At 38.9% G+C, this 27,380-nt stretch overlaps 1 protein-coding gene across 3 annotated transcripts in view; it reads left to right on the top strand.

Annotated features, from left to right (window-relative positions):
• Positions 1 to 13,801: 13,801 nt before the first annotated feature.
• Positions 13,802 to 27,380, top strand: part of LOC137953632 (formin-like protein 20) — a 43,015-nt gene continuing 29,436 nt past the window's right edge. For all 3 annotated transcript variants that reach the window (XM_068801080.1, XM_068801082.1, XM_068801081.1), the window contains exons 1-5: positions 13,802 to 14,310; positions 15,628 to 16,331; positions 16,414 to 16,638; positions 16,718 to 18,825; positions 19,042 to 19,174. In XM_068801080.1, coding sequence (XP_068657181.1) covers positions 14,238 to 14,310; positions 15,628 to 16,331; positions 16,414 to 16,638; positions 16,718 to 18,825; positions 19,042 to 19,174 — 3,243 coding nt within the window. In that variant the 5' untranslated portion in view covers positions 13,802 to 14,237. The remainder of the gene's footprint in view (positions 14,311 to 15,627; positions 16,332 to 16,413; positions 16,639 to 16,717; positions 18,826 to 19,041; positions 19,175 to 27,380) is intronic.

Below are 27,380 nucleotides of genomic sequence, written 5' to 3'. Positions count from 1 at the left end.
TTTTCCTCTCTTTTAAAATTTTTGCAAGGAAAAATGGATCATTTATCAATCATCATGTGTTTATACACCTAAAAATATGGTGTGTCCGATTTGTAGAAGTTGGTCGAATTATTATGTTGCCTACGAATATTCCCCAGTATTATTGGACTTAATACCTTCCAATGTGATCAAAGGTGCCATCCCCTTCTCCAAACTGTTTCCTGATTCAATTACCTTTCCGTTGGCACCTAAGGTATTTGGATTCACCTCTTTTGTTCATCACTTAGGGCCTCCCCAGGGTAAATTCCTTCCCGAGGCTATTAAGTGCATTTTCTTGGGGTATTCCAAAGATTAAAAAAATAGGTTATATGTCTTACTCTTCATCCTTGAAGAAAATATTTATCTCAATCGATGTTTCCTTTTTTTAGCATCAACCCTATTTTTCTAGTAGCTGTCCTCCTAGTTTCTCATCATCTACAGGGATGTCAAAGTAACTTATGCAGGTGGATTATGATTTTCAAACTGTGGACCAGCCTTCTGAAGACCCTCTCTCTATAACTGTTGATCAGTCACCTATGGAGTCTTCACATGATCCCGAGTTATGTTCTCCTCCATCTCCAGTAGTTATGGACCACCTTATATACTAGGCCCATTGCTCATTGCAAAGAGCCCCGCTCCACTGCTGTTAGACCCCCATCTACTTCACACTCTATCTCTCATTATGTTTCCACTCACTGATTGTCTTCGAGTTGTCTCTTTTTTGTCCGTAGTGTCTTCTTCCACCATGAGGAGGCTTTCATTAAACCCAGGTGGAAATCTGCTATGGATGAAGAGATTTAGGCTATGTATGTCAATTCCACTTGGCATTTGGCCACTTTTTCGCTAGGAAAAAAAGGTAGTTGGGTAAAAATGGGTCTTCTCCATAAAGTATAATCCAATTGGTTCTATTGCTAGATACAAGACTCGGTTGGTTGCTCAAGGTTATGCATAGTCTTATGATGTTGATTATAATAAAACTGTTTTTCCTATTGCTAAGATGGACTCGGTCAGAGTTCTTATTTATCTAGTAACCAATTTTAAATGGAAGTTACATCAATTAGATGTCAATAATGTTTTCTTGAATGGTATACTCTCAGAGGAAGTCTACATGTGGCAACCACCTGGTTATGCGGTTGAGGGGGAGAAAGTATGTTGGCTGAATAAAGCAATATATGGGTTCAAACGGTTTTTGCGGGCTTGGTTTGATAAATTTACCATTGTGGTTACAAAACTTAGGTTCAAGATGTGTGAAAAGGGATCACTCAATGTTTACCAGAAATTCCACTAAGGGCAACATTCTTATGGCAATATATGTGGATGATATTGTTTTTACGAACATTGACCTTTATGACATTCAATAGGTAAAGTAGGACCTTCATAAAGAGTTCCAATCCAAGGACCTCGGGCTTCTCATGTACTTCATTGGGATTGAAGTTCTTCAATCCAGACATGATATAGTCCTATCACAAAGGAAGTACGTACTTGGTTTGTTGAAGGAGATCGGGATGCGTAGATGCAAGCCTTCGTACACACCTATAGAACCAAATGTTAAGTTATGTGCAGGAACTGGTAGTGAAGTTGATATTGGCTAGTTTCAATGGTTAATTGGAAAGTTGATCTATCTTATAGTCAGTCACAAGACTAGTATTTTCTATTCGGTTAATGTTATAGGCCAATATATGTACCAACCACAACAATCACATAAGGAAGCATTGGAAAGAATCCTTTGGTATCTCAAGAAAAGTTCAGGTTAAGGGCTGACATATAAACATCATGGTCATACAAAAATTGAAGGCTTTGCGGATGCTGACTGGGTTGGGTCCCTAATGACAAAAATTCACTTGTAGTTATTGCACAACTATAAGGGGCAATCTAATCACCCAAAGAAAAATAAAATAAAATGTAATTGCTTAGATCAAGTGCAGAAGCGGAATATCGAGCTATGACAATTGCAGTAAGTGAATTGTTATGGCTAAAATCACTCATGACTGAGCTTGGGTTCTAGATAACCAAGCCTATACAACTTCATTGTGACAATCGAGTAACTACCCATATTGCGACCGATCTAGTCCTTCATGAGAGAACCAAGCACATTGAGATTGATTGTCATTTCATATGAGAAAAACTTCAAGTCAGAATAATATATATGCAATATATCCCTTCAAAGAATCAATTGGCAGACATCTTTAAAAAGGTTATTGTTTTAAAGTCGCTTACAAATACCTATTTGAAGTTAAGAATATTTGATTTTTTATCCCCATCTTGAGGGGGAGTGTTGAAGTAGTTAAGGATAGTTTTTTATGTAATTATGAGAGAGAGTGGCATAAGTTGTAATTAGTGAATAGTTTAATTGTTCTTTTTTATTCTTATGTATTAGGGTATCCATGCCCCACCTATATAAACAAGAAAGAGAGGGGGAGGGTCTCAAACTTGTGTTCTCTCTTAATCCCTAAAGTTTTTCCTCCTCAAATTGTGCTCTTGCTTTCTCCTTCTCATCTTCTCTTTGTTTCTTCCTTATTTCTTCTTCTTTATTCTTCTTCTCAAACCAAGTTATCCATGGTTTAAACCCTAGAATTCAATAAAGGAAGTACCATGAAGAGGCACCCACAAGGAGGAAGACAACAAAAATACTCGAGTTAATATATAAAAGTTATATGTCAAAACTCAATCACAAATGTAAGAGAGAATTCTTAAACTCCCTTCTTTGAGTACAATAGTGAATATAGAGCTTTAGGTAGTACATTGCATATAAACATGTTTAGGAACATCATATACATCACTTAAAACATGTTAGAACACTTAGACAAAATCATTCACATGCTTTTAAAGTTAACTTAGTTGAACTGGCACTGAAATGATTGATTAACCTTTGTCAATGATCGATCATTCAGGAGTGTGCAGGCCAAGACTATAAAACATGATCGATCAACCATAGTCGATTGATCGAACATCCAAAACATGGCCATATCATGCTATAACACATGTTTAATCATTCCATTTGGATTGATCGATTAATATTATCCAGGCAAATGAATTTTACAAGGAATGATTGATCATCCCACCTAATTGATCGATCAAACAAAATGTTGCAAGTTTGAGACATAAAGCTTGATCGATTATAGGAAACTCACTGATCAATCATACTTGCAATGCATAACCACAGAGAATTCTGAATGATCAATCAAGTTAACTTTTGAGGACCAACAACAACATATTGATCGATCAATAAGTCATATTCTAACACAAAAAGAGTTGTTATGATCGATCAATCAATGTACTGATTTTTTCAAATGAGCAACCAATGGGAAGTTTGGCTTGGGGTTGTTATAAATACCCCACAAAATTGTGCATTGAGAAGTTAATGAGTATTTATTAGCTAATCATTTGAGCTTTTAGCCTCAAACTTTAAAAACTTCTCAACAAACCTTTAGAGTGAAAGAGTGAGCCTCATCCTTAAAAAATTCATTACTCTTTCCTTTCCTTTCCTTTCCTTGCATTGCATTCTAGACTAGCTCCCTCACTCCATATTGTGTTGCTAAAGAAATGGAAGTTTGGATTTCTTTAGGAGAAGGAACTCTTCAAGTAAATGGTGTAAGTTTTCCTTTCTTTTATTTTAAATTTGTGAAAGATTCATCTAGAACCTATTTACTCTAGATAGAAACGGCTAGCTAGTGCAAGAATTTAGCACCAATCTCTTAGGGAGATTGTGATTTTATAAAGTGTGTATTGAGCTGCACATGGCTTAAATAGAGTCCCAACTCTTAGAGAAAATTCAAACTATTAGATATTTGAAATAGTCAAATTTTCCAAGCAAAGGTTATTGGGCGGTGAATACCATTAAAAGAACATCGATAAAAAAAATTCTCCTTATTTTGTGGTGTGGGAATGTTTATTTTTTATTAAAATTTTGAATTTGCATGATACTTTATTTACACGCCTTACATTGCTTTTAATTTGAAATATTCAATTCACCACCCTCTTGAGAAGCCACTTGGGCCAACAAAGAAGAGAGAAATAGGAAGAGGTATGGGGTAGGAAGGGACTCTTTGTTATAGGTAAGATATGAGGAAGGAGAGAAGACTCCCATCCCTCGTCATTCCCTATAAGAATGAATATGAGGGGGTTGCTTTCACCCTTTCTATCACCATAGTAGGTAGCCATGTTGGGAGGCAAGGTTGCCTTACCCATCTTTATTCTGAACCAATCCACTCAAATGTTGCTTTTTTGTAGGTGTGGATTTCTTGAGTCTGTAATACACCCCAAATTTGACAAATGTCTCCTAATTATTGGTCTAATACTTTGTACTCTCTTTTAGATAGCAGATGGTAAATTTTATTTATTTATTTAATATTTTTAAAGAGGTCCTTAATTAAGTAATATACACGGTTTAACTTTAACCTTCTCATAGAGGGTTAGAGAAGTTTCTTATTCTAAAATTAGCAGTTTGTACAAGTTACTAATGATGTCATTTAGATTATTTTGCATCACAAAAATCCTCAAAGGAATTTTTTGGAAGCAAATCCATTTGATTGGCAAGAGATTGTCAGAAAGGCCCATAGAAAAAATTGGAAAACAAGAAGTTTAGAAAAAAAAATATAGTGGTACCATATGACAAAGGAGTCGACCCTTTTCCATAGGAGTTGACTCCTTTGCCACGACAAAAGAGGAAATGAAGTCGATTACAGAAAATATTGAGTTTTTAAGTTAAAAAGGAGTCGACTCTTTGCATAGAAGTCAAACCCTTTATCAAACTCTTTTACAGGAGTCGACTCCTTTGTGCACAAAGTGAAATATGAAATCCTTCAAGTTCTAATCCAAGAGCTATAGGTCTCCAAAATTTACATATAACCTACAATTGTGTTCTAAGAAAAAATAGAATTTAATGTATTTTTTAAAAAATTTGGACCTATTTTTACTTTGTTTTGCTAAATGATGAAAATGTTACTTTCTAGCTCTAAGATTAGGTTTTTGAACATTAGAGGGGATGTTTTTTTAACCAAACTTGCCCCAAATATTGAGAACTACTGGCTACTTTCTAAGTCTCTCAAGCCCTCACACACGTTTTAGAAAATTTGTGTTGCCTTCAAGACTCCAAAGGAAATCAAATTTGAAGATTTTCATTTTGTGTTAAGTGTCTTTAAGCCTATACTTAGAATCTTTTTTTTACTTATGTTCTACGAGAATTTTTGTCCTTTTAATTTGAAATTAGATAATCACTCTAGCATTTGAATTTAAAGGGGCTCTTGCGTAGTTTTAGCATTTGGGAGCAAAAGTTGAAAAAGTTCAAGTATTTACATACACTTTGAAACTATTGATTATACTTGGACAAGTACACTTAACTAGTACTATTGCATTTTGTGACCGTTCATTAAAGTTAATATTACTAGCTTGTGGGCTATATTTTGAAATCATAAATTCAATTAAGTTGATTTTTGTATTTCCCCCAGTTTGAAAAAATAATTCTGAGATTCACCTTGAGCTAAACCCTGAACCCTTAAACTAGGATAATCTTATTTCGAATGTACTTGAAAAGTTATAAATATAAGAGGTATGCTAGGCCAAAGCAACCAATTCGTGTTCTCTTCTTACTCATCCCTAACACATACTCTCTCTTCCTACTTGTCCCCAATACACTCTCTCTCTTCCTCTTCTATTCTTCTCTCTAAAATTCGTGCTCCTTCTCTTTTGTCTACTCGACTACTCAAGCTTTCTCTTCTCGCATATGTTATCCTCCAACAAGATCTCATTTTTTCTTCTCAAACTTTTCTTCGTTCTTCGCTTCTTTTACCTCCTTTTCTCCTCTCACCTTCTTCTAATTACTCCAACCAATTAACCTCCACTCTCACTCTTTTCCTATACTAGATTGAAGAAAATGAAACCTCTGTAAGATGGTTCTATTAGGTTACTATCTTTGTTGTTATCCTAAAACAAGAAAATTATTGCTTCCCTTTCCTTTGTCATGTTGAATCAAGGGGAATGACTGAGGTCTTTAGAGTCATTTATATAATCTTTTAGGCTCTCTACAATGTGTCCATTCTCTATCTCCATTCAAATAGGAAGGGACTAGGTCAGCTATATGATCTTTTATGCCCTCTAGGGTCTGTTTGGAACCCCTAGAAAAGACAACGAGAATTTGACTATTATTATTTAAAAAATAGTTAGTAAAAATGAGATAATGATCAAATTCTCATTTTTTTTCTTTTCCACGGGGTTCCAAACAGACCCCTAGTGTTTGGTAAGTTTACGACCCATAGAGGAGACTTTATCTCATAGAATTTGGCTTTACTGGCATTTACTCTAGGTTTAATAATATTAGTTTAAAAATTGAAGTGATGGAAGAAACGAAGAATAAAGATCAAAAACATGGTTTTTTTTGTGTAAAACGCTAAGAATATAAATAAAGAAAAACTAGTCAATCAAAGCGATGGCGAGAGCGGGAGAAAAAAAATTTGGGAGAGGAAGGCAGAGAGAGAGGGAGAACAAAGCGAAATGAGAAAAAAATTTCGTCAGGGGAGGGAGTGATGCGTCCAGTGCGATCACTTCATGTGAATGATTTGAAAAATAGGTATGAAACACGTTACCTCGATTTTTGCCTGAGAATATTACCTGGCATGATTCAAATGAAGAGGCGTTCATTCACCACTAACGGCCTAATCAAATGAACAAAGTAATGCACAGGTAATTCATCTCTGCTTCATTTTAGACTAACCCCCCCTTGGTGCCTCCCCAGGGTAAATTCCTTCTCCAGGCTATTAAGTGCATTTTCTTGGGGTATTCCAAAGATAAAAAAAGAGAGGTTATATGTGTTACTCTCCATCCTTGAAAAAAAATATTTATCTCAATCAATGTTTCCTCTTTTTACCATCAACCCTAGTTTTTTGCTAGCTCTCCTCCTGGTTTCTCGTCATCTACAGGGATGCCAAAGCCACTTATTTTGGTGGATTATGATTTTCAGACTGTGGACCAGCCGTTTGAAGACCCTCTCTCTATAATTGTTGATCAATCACCTATGGAGTCTTCACATGATCTCGAGTTATGTTCTCCTCCATCTTCAGTAGTTCATGGACCACCTTATGATACTGAGCCCATTGCTCATTGCAAAGAGCCCCGCTCCACTGTTGTTAGACCTCCATCTACTTCACACCCTATCTCTCATTATGTTTCCACTCACTGATTGTCTTTGAGTTGTCTCTTTTTTGTCCGTAGTGTCTTCTTCCACCATGAGGAGGATTTCATTGATCCTAGGTTGAAATCTGACATGGATGAAGAGATTTAGACCATGTATGTCAATATGACTTGGCATTTGGCCACTCTTTCGCTAGGAAAAAAGGTATTTGGGTGCATAATCCAAATGGTTCTATTGTTAGACACGAGACTTTGTTGGTTGCTAAAGGTTATACTTAGTCTTATGATATTGATTATAATAAAACCTTTTATCCTATTACCAAGATGAACTCGGTCAAAGTTCTTATTTCTCTAGTAGCCAATTTTAAATGGGAGTTACATCAATTAGATGTCAAAAATATTTTCTTGAATGGTATACTCTCTGAGGAATTCTACATGTGGCAACCACCTGGTTATGCGGTTGAGGAGGAGAAAGTATGTTGGAAATATATGGGTTCAAACGGTCTTTGCAGGCTTGGTTGGATGAATTTACCTCTATGGTTACAAAACTTGGGTTCAAGATGTGTGAAAGTGATGACTCAATGTTTACCAGAAATTCCACTAAGGGCAACATTCTTTTGGTAATATATGTGGATGATATTATTTTTACGAACAATGACCTTTATGGCATTCAATAGGTAAAGTAGGACCTTAATAAAGAGTTCCAATCCAAGGACCTCGGGCTTCTCAAGTACTTCCTTGGGATTGAAGTTCTTCAATCCAAACATGATATAGTCCTATCACAAAGGAAGTACGTATTTATTGAAGGAGATCGGTGATGCTTAGATGCAAGCCTGCGGACACACTATGGAACCAAATGTTAAGTTGTGTGCAGGAACCGGTAGTGATGTTGATATTGGTCAGTTTCAATGGTTAGTTGGAAAGTTGATCTATCTCACAATCACAAGACCAATATTTCTAATTTGATCAATGTTATAAGCCAATATATGTACCAACCACAACAATCACATAAGGAAGCACTAGAAAGAATCCTTTGGTTTCTCAAGAAAAGTATAGGTTAAGGGCTGATATATAAACATTACGGTCATACAAAAATTTAAGGCTTTGCGGATGTTGACTGGGTTGGGTCCTTAATGATAGAAAATCCACTTCTAGTTATTACAACACTATAAGGGGCAATCTAGTCACCCGAATAAAAATAAAATAAAATGTAGTTGCCTTGATCGAGTGCGAAAGCCGAATATCGAGCTATGGCACTTGCAGTAAGTGAATTGTTATGGCTAAAATCACTAATGACTCAGCTTGGGTTTCAGATAACCAAGCGTATGCAACTTCACTGTGACAATCAAGTAACTATCCATATTACGACCAATATAGTCCTTCATGAGATAAATAAACACATTGAGATTGATTGTCATTTCATACAAGAAAAAACTTCCTATTGGAATAATATCTTTACAATATATCCCTTCAAAGAATTAATTGGCAAACATATTTACAAAGGCCATTGTTGTAAAGTCACTCATAGATACCTGCTTGAAGATGAGAATATTTGATGTTTTATCCCCATCTTGAGGGGGAGTGTTGAAGTAATTTGAGCAGTATTCTATGTAATTATGAGAGTGAGTGGCATAAGATATAATTAGTGGTTAGTTTAAGTGTTCTTTTTTATTCTCATGTATTAGGGCATCCATGCCCCACCTATATAAACAAGAAAGAGAGGGGGAGGATCTCAAACTCGTGCTCTCTCTTAATCCATAAAATTTTTTCTCCTCAACTTGTGCTCTTGCTTTATCCTTCTCATCTTCTCTTTGTTTCTTCCTTATTTCTTCTTCTTTATTCTTCTTCTCAAACCAAGTTATCCATGGATTAAACCCTAGAATTCAACAAAGGAAGTCTCTTGAAGAAGCAACCACAAGGAAGAAGACAACAAAAAGACTAAAGTTAAAATATAAAAGTCATATGTTAAAACTCAATCACAAATGTAAGAGAGAATTCCTAAACTCCCTTCTTTGAGTACAATAGTGAATATAGAGCTTTAGGTAGTACATTGCATATAAACATGTTTAGGAACATCACATACATCACTTAGAACATATTAGAACACTTAGACAAAATCATTCACATGCTTTTGAAGTCAACTTAGTTGAACTGGCACTGGAATGATTGATTAACCTTTGCCAATGATTGATCATTCAAGAGTGTGCAGGCCAAGACTATAAAACATGATCGATCAACCATAGTCGATTGATTGAACATCCAAAACATGGCCATATTATGCTATAATGCATGATCAATCATCCCATTTGGATTGACTGATTAATATTATCCAGACAAAATAAATTTTACATGGAATGATCAATCATCCCACCTAATTGATGGATTAATCAAAATGTTGCAAGTTTGAGACAAAAAGCATGATCGATCATAGGAAACTCAGTGATCAATCATACTTGTATTGCACAACCAGAGGTAATTATGAATGATCAATCAAGTTAACTTTTGAGGATTCACAATAGCATATTGATCAATCAATAAGTCACATTCTAACACAAAGAGTTGTTATGATCAATCAATCAATGTACCTATTTTTTCAAACGGGCAAACAATGGCTAGTTTGGCTCGGGGATGTTATAAATACCCCACCAAATTGTGCATTGAGAAGTTAATGAGCATTTATTAGCTATTATTTTGAGCTTTTAGCCTCAAACTTGAAAAACTTCTTGAAAGTGCTTTAGAGTGAAAGAGTGAGCCTCATCCTTAAAAAAATTATTACTCTTTCCTTTCCTTTCCTAGCATTGCATTCTAGACAAGCTCCCTCACTCCATATTGTGTTGCTAAAGAAGTGGAAGCTTGGATTTCTTAAGGAAAAGGAACTCTTTAGGTAAAGGGTGTAAGTTTTCCTTTCTTTTATTTTAAATTTGTAAAAGGTTCATCTAGAACCTATTCACTCTAAATAGAAATGGCTAGCTAGAGCAAGAATCTAGCACCAATCTCTTGGGGATATTGTGATTTTAAAAGGCATGTATTGAGCTACACATGGATTAAATAGAGCCACAACTCTTTGTGTAAATTCAAACTATTAGATATTAGAAATAGTCGAATTTTTCAAGCAAGGGTTCTTGGGTGGTGAATACCAAATTTTCCTTATGTTGTAGTGTGGGTATGTATATTTTCTATTGAAATTGTGAATTTGCATGATACTTTATTTATATACCGTACATTTCTTTTAATTTAAAATAAATACCCTCTTGAGAAGCCACCTGGGACAACAAAGAAGAGAGAAAAAGGAAGAGGTATGGGGTGGGAAGGGACTCTTTGTTATAGGTAAGATATGAGGAAGGAGAGAAGACTCCCGTCCCTCCTCATTCCCTACAGAATGAATATGAGGGGAGCGCTTTCACCCTTTCTATCACCATAGTAGGTAGCCATGTTGGCAGAGGAAAGGTTGCCTTACCCATTTTTATTCTGAACCCATTCATTCAATTGTTACTTTTTTGTAGGTTTGGATTTCTTGAGTTGGTAATACACCCCAAATTTGACAAATGTCTCCCAATTATTGTTCTAATACTTTGTACTCTGCTTTAGATAGCAGATGGTAAAATTTATTTATTATTTAATACTTTTGAAGAGGTCCTTAATTAAGTAATATACATAGTTTTACTTTAACCTTCACATAGAAGGTCAGAGAAGTTTTTTATTCTAAAATTAGTGGTTCGTACAAATTACTAATGATATCATTTAGATTATTTTGCTTCACAAAAAATCCTCGAAGGAAAATTTTGGAAGCAAATCCGTTTGATTGGCAAGGGATTATCAGAAAGGCCCATATAAAAAATTGGAAAACAAGCAGTTTAGATAAAAAACCATAGTGGTACCATATGACAAAGGAGTCAACCCCTTTCCATAGGAGTTGACTCCTTTGCCATACAAAAGAGGAAATGAAGTCAATTATAGAAAATATGGAGTTTGAAAATTAAAAAGGAGTTGACCCTTTGCATAGAAGTCAAATCCTTTCTCAAACTCTTTTAAAGGAGTCGACTTCTTTGTGCACAAAGTCAAATATGAAATCCTTCAAGTTCTAATTCAAGAGTTGCTCCACAATTTACATATAACCTACAATTGTGTTCTTAGAAATAATAGAATTTAATGTATTATTTTAAACTTTTGGACCTATTTTGACTTAGTTTTGCTAAATGATAAAAAATGTTACTTTCTAGCTCTAAGACTAGTTTTTTGAACATTAGAGGGGCTTTTTATGTAACGAAACTTACCCCAAATACTGAGAGCTATTGGTCACTTCTAAGTCTCTCAAGCCCTCACACACGTTTTAGAGAATTTGTGTCACCTCCAAGACTCCAAAGGAAGTCAAATTTGAAGATTTTCTTTTTGAGTTAATTATATTTAAGCTTTTACTTAGAACCTTTATTTACTTATGTTCTCTTGTGCAAGAATTTTTGTCCTTGTAATTTGAAATTAGATAATCACTCTAGCATTTGAATTTAAAGGGGCTCTTGCGTAGTTTTAGCATTTGGGAGGAAAAGTTGAAAAAGTCCAAGTATTTACATACACTTTGAAATCTATTGATTATACTTGGTCAAGTACACTAAATTAGTACTATTGCATTTTGAGACAATTCATTAAAATTAATATTACTAGCCTATGGGCTATATTTTGAAATCATAAATTCAATTAAGTTGTTTTTTTTTATTTCCCCCAATTTGAAAAAATAATTCTGAGATTCACCTTGAGCTAAACCCTGAACCCATAAACTAGGATAATCTTATTTCGAATGTACTTGAAAAGTTATAAATATAAGAGGTATGCTAGGGCAAAGCAACCAATTTGTGCTCTCTTCCTACTCGTCCCTAACACATACTCTCTCTCTTCCTCTTCTATTCTTCTCTCTAAAATTCGTGCTCCTTCTCTTTTGTCTACTCTACTCAAGCTTTCTCTTCTCGCTTATGTTATCCTCCAACAAGATCTCATTTTTTCTTCTCAAACTTTTCTTCGTTCTTCACTTCTTTTACCTCCTTTTCTCCTCTCACCTTCTTCTAATTACTCCAATTGCTTAACCTTCACTCTCACTCTTTTCCTATACTAGATTGAAGAAGATGAAACCTCCGTAAGAAGGTTCTATTCGGTTACGATCTTTGTTGTTATCCTAAAACAAGAAAATTATTGCTTCCCTTTCCTTTGTCATGTTGAATCATGGGGAATCAATGTGTCCATTCTCTATCTCCATTCAAATAGAAAGGGACTCGGTCAGCTATATGATATTTTAGGCCCTCTAGGGTCTGTTTGGAACCCCTAGAAAAGAAAACGAGAATTTGACTATTATTATTTAAAAAATAGTTAGTGAAAATGAAACAATGATCAAATTCTCATTTTTTTTTCTTTTCCACGGGGTTCCAAACAAACCCCTTGTGTGGTAAGTTTACGACCCATAGAGGAGACTTTATCTCGTAGAATTTGGCTTATCTGGCATTTAGTCTAGGTTTAATAATATTAGTTTAAAAACCGAAGTGATGAAAGAAAAGAAGAATAAAGATCGAAAACATGGGTGTTTTGTATAAAACGCTAAGAATATAAATAAAGAAAAAACTAGTCAATCAACATCAGATTCATCGACATTACTTTTGAAATGAATTAAAGTTCCAATTCCTATAACAACCTATTAAAGTTTACAAAAGTTATGCACAAGGGTTGAGGATTTGCAAAAAGTTTTCATTTTATATAGCTATAGTGGTTTCCTTGCATTCACGTAATCCTTTGGAAGAAATGATTTCCTTGAAAATCTGATTCCGTGTTAAGAGGGAGTTTCCAATAATTATAATTATGCCATAATATGATGCTAAAGCCGTGAGAGTGGTTGAGACTTGAAAGTGCTGGTCACATCAGGCTTTGCTCATTATTTTACCAAACTCGTGTGTGTCACATATTCTTCAATGTAAGTGCTTGGTGCAGTTATTTTCATCAAGGTCCAAAATCCAATTAATTAGTACCTCACGGATTTTTTAACTGAGAGTGCCAATTGCCTTGTTCGTACCAAAACTCACCTGCAGTGCACACGAGTCACGAGCGAGAAAATAAATGCCATTGCATCACTTTTACGTGACTTCAGCCGAATTCCTTGCGATTTGCGTTGCCGTCGGCTTTTTTCTCAGATCCTCCGCCCTTTTACTCCACAATCATTTACGATTTTACCATCTCGTAGAAACAGGAAATATTAAATCATAATTTCAGTGGGGTCCACCTTCTCCTCCTCAGTCAACTATATTTATAAATAAATTTGCACCAACTATTAGACATAAGTAATAAGTAATATTCGAGGTACGTCATCATGGATCCGGAAGCTCCAAAACTCAACTAACACCCACGCTCACGTTAGCCTGTTGCGGAAGAAAAGACTCGCTAGATTGTTGGGATTTAGGGAAATGGACAGCCCCCACCAACCTTGGAGCCGGCCGCTCGGACCGAGGCACGGGACGCGAGGCTCGGTTTTATCGCGCCAATCATCGGATCTCAAAGGAGCGAGCCTCGCCTTCGTTTTGCATTCGGGTCGGGTCGGGTCGGTCATGTCATACCAGTAATCAGACGAAGCGATGAAGAGAGAGAGAGGAAGCAAAAAGTCAGTTGCCGCCGCCGCCCCCTCTCTCGCTCACGGTTTTCTCTTTCCCTATAAAAGCACCGCACACCTTTTTTTTATTTTTCCTACACAGGCCTTCCGCCGGGACTACAGTAATTAAAACCCTCTCTCCTCTCTCGCTCTTCTGTGTTCTCCCTGATTTTTATAGGCAAGTGTGTGTCACGTGCCTTCGATGACGAGCGACCGAGCTCGCCGTCTGCAGGTCAGGAAGAGTCCACTGCAGGACACCTCCTCCATGTGACGGACTTGGGCGAGAAATGTCCTTTCGTTCTTCCGCAGCCGAGGCGATCCCCAAACCTGACAAGATTCTGCTTCCCCCTTCCGTCATCACTTGCTTCGCTGCTCGTCTTTTGTTCACTCCCTCTGATACGATCGGTCGTTTTCCGCGAGATCTGTGCTTACAGGACCGGTTTGGGTCTGGCCGGGGAAGTGACAGCGCCGGAACATGGCGCTGTTCAGAAGGTTCTTTTACCGGAAGCCGCCGGATCGTCTGCTCGAGATCTCCGAAAGAGTTTATGGTAATCTTGGCTGTTTCCACTGTTTTATCTAAGTTGTGGTTGTGACTGCAGGCTTAATTGTGTTTGTGTTGGTGTAAAATTGTCAAGGATTGAAGGTTCTGATTTGCTTTTGCTTATCCTCTGTTTGGTCGTCTGGACTCCGTTTGGAAATTTTTGACTTTTGATAGTTGCTATCAAAGTTAAATTGGAAAATCGACCAGTATCGGACAACAGATGCTGGCTGCCACTGAGAGTAACACTTTGTTAAATCTGAGTTCATATTATCTTTTAGACAGTTCTTTGGAGGGTACTTCGTGGTTTAGCCGACAGCTTCTCACTGTCTTCTTCGTCGGATCGTTTTCACGGTACTCTGAACGTGAAATTGTTGAGCGCTTTGATGTTGGTAGAGTTCTCATTCAGAAATGACGTTTTTAAAGGAAATTTATGATTCTACGTTGTTTTTGCCTCAATTTCCGTACGATTTTCTCACGTTTTGGTTGTCTCTACCTGGAAATTTGTTGTACTCAAGCAAATTCGTTTAATTATCTATATCTTTGATGACTGGCAGAATACAACTACTTCCCGTTTGACTGAGGTTCTTTTTCTATTAATTTATTTTTTCTCCCATCTCCGGATGACAGGCTGTTAAAAGCTTTGGTCGTTTTTTTTGACGAGAAGTGGGTTTCTTCTCATTTTCGTGTTGGTAAAGATGTTCAATAACTAAATTTCCCATCTTAGAGCTTAGAAGTGAATGGTGGCTTATTTTTTTAAATAACCTTTATTATTATTATTATTATTATTATTATTATTATTTTGTGTGAGGGGAATGAGAATTTTATTAAAAAAAAACTAAAAAACTGCAACATTTATAAGATACCTCCCTTTACAACAAGAGATTGGAAGGAGACTTCATGTTTTGCCAAAGAGTCAGCTGATGTGTTAGCTGACCGAGGAACATTGATCCAAGTACAATGAATATGAGGCACCATGTCTAAAATATGCCGGAAATCATGGCTTATTATTTCTTTGTTTTATGCATTCTGGTGGAGATTAGTTCTACCTTGTGAAATTCAAGTCCTGCTTTCATTGATCACTTTTCATTTCTCTCACAAGAATGAAGTGCCGAATGGATGTGCTTTTTATATTATTCTTTTAATAGGTGAACTTTTTTTTCATAGGTGAAATTTTTTTTCTTTCCCTTGTAACGTTTTACTGTGACAACTTGCTCCATAAAACTGAACTTGTTTGGTGTTTTCTGTTCTGGCCAGTGTAATAGGACTCACTGTTGAGATAAACTTGTAAATTTTATGATTAAAATCTGATGGTTGTTGGGTGCAGTATTCGATTGTTGCTTCTCCACAGAAGGTCTGGGAGAAGATGAATTCAAGGTTTACTTGGCCGGTATTGTGGCACAACTACAAGATTATTACCCTGATGCTTCTTTCATGGTCTTCAACTTCAGAGAGGGAGAAAGGAGGAGTCAAATCACAGACATATTGTCTCGGTATGACATGACCGTCATGGACTACCCTCGACAATTTGAGGGTTGTCCTTTACTTCCTTTGGAGATGATTCATCACTTCCTCAGGTCAAGTGAAAGTTGGTTATCACTGGAAGGGCAACAAAATGTGTTGTTAATGCATTGTGAGAGAGGTGGATGGCCTGCTCTTGCATTTATGCTGGCTGGGCTTCTTCTGTACAGAAAGCAGTACAGTGGAGAGCAGAAGACTCTAGAGATGGTATACAAGCAAGCACCAAAGGAACTTCTCCATCTCCTGTCTCCTTTGAACCCACAGCCTTCCCAATTGCGATATCTTCGATATATCACCAGAAGAAGTCTTGGACTAGAATGGCCTCCAGCTGATACACCTTTGACTCTGGAATCCCTAAATCTTTCAAGTCTCCCTACATTTGGTGGAGAAGGGGGTTGCAGGCCAATGGTTCATGTTTATGGTCAAGATCCTACTGTTGTAGCAAACAGGGGCTCCAAACTTCTTTTCTCAACACCAAAGACAAAAAAGCATGCTCGATATTTTGGACAGGTATGGTACTTGAATACTTTGTCACCTGTGGTCAGCAGGACTCCTCATTTTAAGAATGTCAAACTGAACTAAACCACTGCAGGCTGAATGCCGGGAACTTGTCAAAGTAAATGTTCATTGTCGTGTTCAAGGAGATGTGGTCCTGGAGTGTCTCCACTTAGACGAAGATCTGAAACGTGAGGAGATGATGTTCAGGTTAATGTTCAACACAGCATTTGTTCGTTCACATTTGTTGACACTCAACCGTGATGAAGTTGATGTATTGTGGAACGCCAAAGACCAGTTTCCAAAGGACTTCAAGGCAGAGGTAGGTAATGCATTTCTCTTCCATGGGAATTTGTTTGATAAAATCATGAGAATTGAAGACATACTCATTTTTTTATCAGGTGCTCTTTTCGGACTCTGATGCTGTCAGGTCTACTATTACCAAAGACCTGATAGTTGACTATGAGGATGTAGTGGATGGCGGTCCCTCAGAGGAATTCTTTGAAGTAGAGGAGATCTTTAGTAATGGAGATTCTGATTTCCACAATATTGATAATGCAACTATGGTAGATGAGAAAATTAGCAAACTAGGAGGGCCAATTATATTAGAGGATGTGGTCCACAACATTGAAGTTTCATGCATGCAAGATGAATTGAAGCATGAAAATACTACAGTCACAGCTGATACAAAGAATCATGAGGTGGAAACAAAAGTGGCACTGAGAAGGTTGGGTAATCAGATAGAACCAGCGATATCTTTCAATGAAGAGGGTTACAAACTGGAAACTCCTGCTGTTAATGAAAGTAGTCACCAATTAGATGCAAGACTCACAACGGGGGATGTGAAGTCTCAGTTACTTGTTTGTGCTGATGAATGGACACAAAATGTAGTTACACAGAAGAGATGTGACTCTGAGAATGACAAGGTTATAACTGATAGTCAAGGGCAGATACCTGAGAAAGCATTCCCTCCTGTACCGAAGAAACAGGGGCTTCCCAATGCACAAACCTCTTCTGACCTAATTACAACTAAAGGAAAGAGTAAACAGCAAGCTTCTTCAGGCAACACCTTAGCTAAACCAACTAAACCAAAGATTGTGCCTAGGTGGGTTCCCCCAAAGAAAGTGTCCTGTGTTAATTCCATGCATGTTGTGCCACGTCCTCCAACAAGATATAATAGTGCACCTGCAGCTCTTGCCTTTACTTCACTTTCACCAGAGAACGTTGAAGGTGAATTTCCAAGTTCTCCTATTGCAGATGTTACGTCTCCAATTCCCACTTCACAATTAACAGAGGGCTCTTCACAATCACTACCTCCGCTAGCAGCTGCTCATTTAAAATCTCCATTTGTGCCACTGCCACCTCCCTCACTTTCTTTCTATGGTACCTCATTACTTGTTTCTTCCACACAAGTTCCTCTTACAAACCACCCACCACCACCACCATCACCACTACCACCTCCTCCTTCCCCTCCTCCCCTTTATACTGGAGCAACATGTCAGTCTCATCTTCCTCCACCTCCTCCACCTCCATCTCCACCTCTTCCTTTGACATCTAGGATAATGTCTGTGACAAGCCTACCTCAACCTCAGTCTCCTACTCCTCCACCACCACCTCCACCTCCTCCTACTCCTCCACCACCACCATCACCATCTCCACCCCCACCACCGCCACCACCACCACCACCACCACCACCACCACCATCTTCATTTGTGGGTTTAGTTATGTCAAAAGCTATACTTCCTCCACCTCCACCTCCACCTCCTCTAGTACCATTCTCACGAATGAGTGGAATGCCTCAAGGTTCCCCTCCTCCACCTCCTCCACCTCCTCCTCCTCCTCCACTTCCTCCTCCACTTCCTCCTCCAACATTAAAGATGGGTTCCCTTTCTCTTGGTCCTCCTGCCCCTCAACAATTAAAGGCTAGGGTTCCTTCTCCACCATCACCACCCCCTCTGCCATTAAAGGTAGGGGCACATCCTCCACATCCTCCACCCCCTCCACCATTAAAGACAGGGGCACCTTCTCCACCTCCACCACCCCCTCCACCATTAAAGACAGGGGCACTTTCTCCACCGCTACCACCCCCTCCACCATTAAAGTCAGGGGCACCTCCTGCAATGTGTTGTGCTCCTCCTCCTCCACCTCCTCCGGTGCGTGGTGCCCCTCCTCCAATACGCGGTGCCCCTCCTCCTCCACCTCCTCCAACGCGTGGGAGAGCTCCACCTCCTCCCCCACCTCCTGGGTCACGAATGCCAGCAGCTCCGGCACTACCGAATGCTCCTGGTGCTCCTCCACCGCCACCCATTGGTTCTAAAGCCTCTACTGGGGCCACTGCAAATTCTAATATTGGAGGAAGGGGGCGTGGGGTTGCACGCCTTGCAGGTCCAGGTTATCAGGGTTCAACAACAAGGAGGTCTTCTTTGAAACCACTACATTGGGTGAAAGTTACGAGAGCTGTGCAAGGAAGTCTATGGGCAGAACTACAAAAATATGATGAACCCCAAAGGTAACTTACTGTGCTGGAAGTTTTGATACACTGCTTCTTAATGAAATCCAGCTTGTCAGTGTGTTCATATGGCTTTTTGGACCCATGTTTATGTCTCCTTTGAAATGCAACAACTTTTTTATTTTTTATGTTACAAAGACAAATAATATCTCGCTTTCATTTTTTCTTCCAACTTCTGCTTATTACTGCTTCAATATTTCAAACTCTGCTTGCTAGTGCCTCAGAATTTGACGTGTCAGAACTGGAGAGTCTTTTCTCTGCTGTTGTACCAAAGATGAATGATGGCTCAGGAGGAAACTCAGGCAGCAGACGCAAGTCTGTTGGGTCTAAAACAGATAAAGTGCACCTGGTAATTCTTGTAGAAATAATCATTTTATTAATTTCAAATTCAACGTTCGAAATTTTTTAGTAAGTGCATTCCACATGGTTCATGGTTATGGTGGTTATTAGTTAGTTCGGAAGACATGTTTACTTTTTCTATCAACAAGAAAGTTGCCTCTTTGTGCTAATCCTGTTCTAAAGATATGAAATTATTTTCTAATGCTTTCCAATATTTAATGAATCATTGAGTGAGATGAAATCTTCTCATCATTTCAAAGAATAAAAATGATAGTAGTCTGAAACATAAGCTACAAGATTTGTATTTGAATTGATATGTATGTATAGAGTGTTTCTTAAAAAAAAAATGTATGTATATGTGTGTGTGTGTGTGTTTGGTAGGGACAAGTTGTGGGTATTATGTTTTTATCATTTGTATAATTATGTAATTTAGTTATTATTTATTAGGGCTATGCGATTTTAAAATGGGATTAAGATGTAAATAGGAGGAAAATTGATAAAGAGTGAAGAACGAGGAGAAAAAGTTTGTGTTAACTTGAGAGTAGGTAAAGCTTGGCCCCATCTCTCTCTTTTGTTCCTCACTCAAGTTGTATTACAAGTAATAACGCAATTACGCTTCACTAATAAGCTTCTCTAACCTTGCTAAAGTGAATAGACAAAAATACCCTATTTTATAAAAACACATAAACTTGATGATGTAAAGGACCATAATACCCTTGCAACTTGACATTACCCCCAATTTGGAGCATATATATCTATTCACCACAACTTGTTATAAAAATTATAAAACTCTGTTTGGGTTGAGTCCGATTCCATCCCATAATGACTAGGCACCTACGAGGCCTATCGTATAACCTTATAACTCGTTTACTTCTCTTAAAATTTCTCAATGTAGGATTTTTTCCCACTTTACACTCCACCTCACATCCAAACTTACACATTATGGGCTTCACGCACACAACCTGACTCTCACCTTATGGAGCCCATAATACACAAATAAACTGAAGATTACACACTCAACCTGCTCTGATACTATTGTTTGATTGAGCTAGGTTCCATCCCAAAATAACTAGCCACATAGGTAGCCTATTACTCAACCTTGTAACTCATTTAGGTAACCAAAGCTCCGAATAAGGAGTTTGTGAAGTGGGAAAAAGTCCCATAAGGAGTTTGTGTATTATGGGCTCCATAAGGTGCCTGGATGAAGCGGCTGCCATTCTATCAAAGGAGAAAGCTTGGAAGGGATGGGCATGTGAGCCACAACATGGTAGTTGATGCAAAGAAGGACATGCAAACTCCTTTGTTGTATGAAACCAGGAAGATACTTGTTTAGTGATATGACTAGCGGTCTCCTCCACACTACCAATTTTGCAATTGAATCATCAAGTATGTCTTTATTTCCAAAGGCACCAAGGGATATGTGCAAGAGACATTGAGAGGAGCATTTTTTTTCCAACTTAGGGATATTAGTCCCTAACAACATTCGACAAGTGCTAATGAGGTCCTTAGGAAGGTAAAGCTGCAAGCCGATGAGATTAAGAAGAGTGGACGATACCCGCTAAGTGAATGGGCAATGAAGAAGAAGGTGGATGATTCTTTTCTCCTCAACGCTGAAAAGAGGACATAGGATGCATGGATTGTGATTGCCTTACCTCCAAAGACTGTTAGTGGTAAGGTTGATGTAAGCGCTCCAAAGAAAGAACTTTATTTTGTGGGTGGTAGAACGATGCCAAGCGATAGCAGCCTCATGCTCCACAAGGTTAGTAGTCCACCCATTGATGTGTCTAAATATCAAGGAGATCGAGAATTTACCATTGTCTTTCAAGCATCCAAATCATTTCGTCTTACATATGCCTTCATATCTTAACAACACTAATGTTACTCCTTAGATGGCAAACATCAAGGGCTTCACCTTTTAGACCACGCCGGAAGTGAAGATTCCAAGTATTGGCATTCCATGAAGCAACAACAGTAATCTTGTGATGAGTAGTGATTTTGCAATAGGGAATTATTGGAATCTTTTATTGGCCCCGCATTCCACCAATCATTCCAGAATTTTATCTTGATCCTTCTCAAACATAATAGCGAATCACTGTCCCACATGCTGGGAGAATGAGAAAGAAAGATCTCCAAAGCGAAGATAAACTGGTACACCTCCCACCATGCTTCCTCTCAGCTAAGTTCAACAACAACCATAAGTCTCCACATGCTTGTTGGGGAGGAGTTGAATTTCCAGAGCCATTTGAGTAAGAGAACCTAGTTCGTATCTTTGGTGAGGCGGATACCCAACTTGGCGGGGCGCTGAGGGAATGAACATCTGAGCAATAATCTTCCAGTTGGTGTAGGAAGGTGTACATGATAGACAACCAAATTCTTTTCGAGTGCGAATCCAGGTAGAGATAAGGCCCCTAGTAGTGCATATCATCTCAGTGGTAGAGTGCGAGGTACGATTAAACCGTGTGGAATTCCTTTTAGTCCAAAGGCACCATGGAATGTCAGCAACACAAGCAACTAACAAAAGCTTAACGAGGCTAGGGAGACGAGTGCTAGATGAGAAACGACCCATGGTGCTTAAGTCAGGGGGGATGCAGAAACTGAGGTCCATGCTGTCAATCATAGAGGTCCAGACCTTCCAGGCAAAAACACAGTGGAGGAGAAGATGACTGATGGTCTCGGCTTCCACCCACAAAGGGAACAAAGAGGGTCAGGAGCAGTGTTTCCACGTCTGATAAGATTGTCAGCAGTGAGAATCCTGTTGCGACAGGCACTCCAAAGGAAAAATTTCACCTTTAGAGGAGCCAAGAGCCTCCAAGCAAAAGCAGCCCAGTGAGGGGCGGGAGGCTGTGTCCAACCCATAAGGTGACGATAAGCTGAGGAGACAGAGGGATGTGGAGGACTGTCTCATTTGGGCCCCTGAGGCTGATGGGGACTTCTTTATTGCTCGTGTTCTAATGTGATCAGAATGAAAATTAAAAGTATAATTGATCTTGTTTGGTACCTCTCTGCCACTCCAAACGTTAAGCTTTTTGTGTGGAGTGCATCGATGGGCATTATCTTTACCTCTAATAGTCTCCAAAAAATAGGAGCCTCCATCTCTAACTCTTCATGCAAATTTTGTGGTCTCTATGATGAATTTATCAACCACCTTGTTTTGTGCTCTTATGCTTTGTAAATTTGGGCACTGCCTCGGCTTACAACTTCCTTAGTAACCCCAATTTCACCCAACCTAATCACCCTGCGGCCATTGCCTGACACAACCTTCCTGTCCTCCGACTATGGCTATCTGGGCTCCTCCACCGGCGGGCCATTACAAATTAAACTTTGATGGTAGCGCGTTTGGTTGTTCTGGTCTTGCAGGATATGGCGGAGTTATACATGATGCAAATGACTGTCTCCTCTTCTCCTTTGCTGGACCACTAGGAGTCTCTGAGTCTACCACTGCAAAATTCTCTGGACTGCGCAATGGGCTTCAGATCTTCAAAAGACGTCTCATAGCCCCCCTCTGTATTGAAGGGGATTAAAAAATTGTCATAGATTGGTGTGCAAAGTCAACCCTTCCTCCTTTGCGGCATTGGGATATGTATTATGATATTTGTAATTTAATTTCTTTTATAAACTGTAATTGGAAGCACATTCCTAGATCTGCCAATCATTTGGCGGACATTCAGGCTAAGTTGGGTATTTCACTAGAACTCCTTATTGTGGAGGAAGACCTACTTATTTAGGTTTTATACTCTTCCTATTTAATAGTTTATACATCCTTCATTTAAAAAAAAAAAAGATCTTGAGCATGACTCCCATGGGAAATCCAAACTGCGTTCACTACATCTTTATGTATCCAGAACAATGTTTTTTTCTGGGTTTGCTCTCTAAGGACTTTAGGCAGCTAGGTTGTGGTTAGATCAGGGAGAACTGGGAGCAGGTGGCTTAGCTATTTATCCCTAAGCATATTTCTCTATAGCAATGGGACCCTCCTTCCCCGTGTTGTACCAAACTCAACTTCGATGGTAGCCTTCTTGGGAACCAGGGCTGGATGCTATTGGTAGCGTTTCTAGATCAAGCAATGGAGATGATTTTGGTGTCCTTCTCTTGTCCTGTGGGCTCAGCTGACTTTGTTGCAGCTGACCTCTCGGCTTTGATACAAGGCTTGAAGATATTCAAGAGCAAATTGCAAGGCCAGCTTGTTGCGGAATGATAGTCCTTGGTGGTTGTCAGTTGGTGCAACAAAAAGAAAACTCCTCCTTGGGGGTTAAGTGAACTTTTTTTATGAAGCTATGGATTTGGCTGATAATATAATTTGTTGGAATAATGTTTTGAGATCAGCCAGTTGCTTGGATGACTCTCTTGCTAAAGAGAAGGTTTATGCAGTATACCTTTTCTTTCTTTCTTTTTTTATTTTTTGAAATGATGCTGATTTTTATTAAGGCAAAAGCTCAAGAGAGCATATTACAAGGGAGGGAAGCCTTCCCAAACAATGAGAGATTGCTGGGAAGTTCCAAATTTTGCCAATTTATCAGCCAAAGAGTTGGCTGATCTAGGAATGAAATTCCAATTACAATGTATAGAAGATAAAATGTCAGCAATACTATCAGTGATGGGCCAGTGGCACCAAGGGGGGAGGTTGTCCTTGAAACACCAACTAATAACTGTCTTCGAGTCACCTTCAATGATTAATTTGCCATGGAGACAATCCTTGAAGATTTTGAGGCCGAACAGCAAAGCACTAACTTCAGCAGTATTAGAATCGACAATGCCCATCGGACCAGCATAAAAATGAATAGGGTTTCCATTGTGACCTCTGAACACACCACCTGCTCCTGTTGGACCAGGTCATCCAATAGCACTACCATCAAAATTCAGTTTTATGTAGTCGCAAGGGGGAGGATCCCAGATAGCCATACTTGCGAGTAAACCGAAGTGACAGTGAATCGGCCATTATTACTGGGCTTCCAAATCAGCTTATCAACTGAGTGCTCCCGGATAATAGTACTGCTGAGTTTATTAAGGAGAGAGCAAAAAGCCAACGATTCCTCATTATTTAATCCCTGCGGAACGGGAGACTCCATGAGTGATCACTCCATGAATCAGCCACTGAGCAAGAGAGGTCGCTTGCCATCCTATGTAGCATCGGGAAGTCATTCGAGAGAGATCAGGGGTCACACCATTCGTTCGACCAGAAGAGAAAGGTCCTTCCATTGCTTGTGTGAAACGAGGTAGCATCTCTAAATACTGGAAGGAGCTTGAAAACTGATTTCCATATCGGGGATAGGAGGCGAGTAACGCCACCCTCTCTCCACCATGCACCTGACAACTGAAGGTAGAATTTCACCATATTCCTCTATAAATTGTTATGCTTGTTGAAATTCCAAATCCATTTGAGCATAAGAGTTTTGTTCATTTCTCTTGTAGGCCGAATGCCCAATCCTCCCCTATTATGAGGCATGCAAATATCCTTCCAACTGACCAGATGATATCTGAAGGTATCTTCTGAACCTCTCCATAGAAATCATCGACGGATGACATCAATTTTGGAGCAAACGGAGGCCAGACAGTGCATGAATGATAACAAATAATTTGGTAGCCCGACAGACAAGACTTTAGGAGAGTGAGACGCCCCACTGTTGATAAGAGTTTACCCCTCCAAGTGGCTAGCTTCTTTTCAAATTTCTCAATGAGGGGGGACCATAGTGACACCGAAGGCCGAAAATCAAAAAGTGGAAGCCCAAGATATGTAACTGGCATATTTCCCATAGATCAACCCAGATAGTTCGCCATATCCCCAAGCCCAGCTGGATCAATGTGATAGCCAAGGAGAGTGGTTTTTCCCCATTTTATGTTCTGATCGGAAGCCAATTCAAATAATCCCAGCACGACACACAATTTTCTGATCTGATCCATAGTACCAACCCCGAAGCAAATAGTATCATCCGTAAACTGGAGAATCGAAATATCAAAGGATGTGCAATCAGTCGTGGGGAGGAGCCATCCCGTGTTCTTGGCCGAGTAGATCAAGGAGGATAGATATTCTGCCACCACGTTGAAGAGCAGGGGGGAGAGGGGGTCTCTCTGTCTGATGCAGTATACCTTTTCTTGATGCTTCCTTAAGATATCTCATCACGCTATGTATTGACTCTAGATGAATTTGCGATTGGTTTTTGAGAAATTGACCTATCACTCCTGCAAAAGAGATATAAGGTTGAGTAATTGTAGCATATATTAACTCTGTAACTAGTCTCTGTTACCAAGTGCTATCTTTCCAAGGTTCCCAAAGATGAATTGGTGGAGTCATTGTATCCAACTTTCATCAATTTCTCTCATGGAGTCTCTCCCTTTGACCCCAAGCTGCGTTATATGAAGATGTTGAAACTCCATGGCAAACTATGGAGAAAAAGGTGCAAATCAACTTATTTCTTTGGAGTCATAAAGCTGAATCTTGATGGGTCTGAATGAAATCCTGCCTAGCAGGGGTTTTAGGAGTCATAAAAAACTCTAGTGGTCATGTAATGTTGGGCTTCTTGGGTTCTGCTGGCCATATTTATTCAATTGAGGCAAAAACCTCCCTGAGGTTGAGCTGTCTGCTCAGAATTTCTCAGAACAACTACTCACAGAAGGAGATTCAGATCCTATCATTCATTGGCTATCAATGTAAGACCCCTTTGGAGGTTGAAGCATGTATTTGATGAAATACAAGGTCTTAGCAGTCCATTCCATGTCCTCAAGCAGCATGCCCCCCCTCGTGCTGTAAATTGTATCTCAGATGAATTGGCCAAGTCTTGGGTCTCCCTTTTTGCAATTGTGGTTTTAGGAATCACTTCCCTTTCCTATTTCCATCTATGGCCATGCCTCTTCTATGTATTTGAATTCATTATTTGTTAATTGTTGGTGGGAATACTACCGCATGGATAAATGTCAAGCAAAACCCTTGGTTTGTGACATTGAGTAATAGGACTCCTCACTGCTAGTCTTATTGGGAAGGGGCCAGGCTCAATCTTTAATATTAATAGATTTATCTGAGTTCAGAAAAAAAAGGAAAGAAATTAGCTTAGGTGTCGATGTGGAAGGCTCATAATTTCATTCTTTGTTCCCCCTAATCTATCCACTTCAAGAAGGGTAATGAAGTGATTTGCCTCAATTGCTTCCTCCTCGGAAGGGACACATCTCAAGCTAAGGTTCTGATACCTACTTGCCATTTTCTTTGTGAGAGAAATTAAGGACGAAAATATTTTGATCTCAACCAATCCTAGAGACTGGGGAGAAGGAAGTTGCTACGGCATCATCTCCAGCCAATCTATCCAGTCAAACTTTTGTTAAATGTTTATTATGGACATTAATATAGGAACCTAGATTGAAGTAAGCTTTGAGTGAATTTCCATCTACTTAGATGCATAGGCAGGGTCTTATTATGTGGATATTTGGTTCAGATTATAGTCCTTCATATATAATTTCTAACCATGCCAAATCTCCACAACCATTATGATCAAATATCTCTGATCAAGAAGATGTGATATTTCATAAAAAAAAGGAAAAAAGAAAAGAGGCTATCTAAGTTGAAAAGCCAATCAGTGCAACAGACATCAATCCACAAAAAAATAGCAAATCGGATATTTTGAAGAAATAATAAAGAGCGATCCACTCATATGGATTACTTTGATACCATGACATTCTTTTTTGATAAAAAGGTGCATATATTAAAAACAGAGAAAAGAATACAAACCTAATGTCGAGGGCATGTCTCCACAACAAAGTGTTGGAAATGCCCTCCTTAGCTTGGAAATCTGCCAAGTGATTAGCAGATTGTAGAATGTGACTCCACTTACAATTTAAAGGAGAAAACAAATTACATATGTCTTTGAATATATCCTAGTGAAGCCATGGGGGATGGCCGTGGTTTGCACACCAGTTGATGACCACTTTGGAATCGTCTTCAATACAAAGGGGACCAGAGAGATTGCTAGAGAAGATTTTTAGTCCATGTAGGAGTCCTGTGAGCTCTGCTGTAGTAGAGTCTGAGATACCAAGGGGGCCGACATTGAAGAAGAGGTGATCACCCTTTTCATCATGGATGACTCCACCGTACCCTGCTAGGCCTGGGAAGCCAAGAGCATTTCCATCAAAATTGAGTTTCAAGAACCCGGGGGAAGGAGGGGCCCAAATTGCCATAGTAGGATGGCGAGGTGTAGAGATAGGCTAGCAATAGATTTCTAGTTACTTCTGAA

The sequence above is a fragment of the Aristolochia californica genome, unplaced genomic scaffold (genome assembly GCF_029961685.1).
Source record: "Aristolochia californica isolate CCGP_79_NKW_82.1479 unplaced genomic scaffold, dmAriCali1.0.hap1 SCAF_16, whole genome shotgun sequence".
Lineage (NCBI taxonomy): Eukaryota > Viridiplantae > Streptophyta > Magnoliopsida > Piperales > Aristolochiaceae > Aristolochia > Aristolochia californica.
This window is presented reverse-complemented; position numbering and strand designations above follow the sequence as displayed.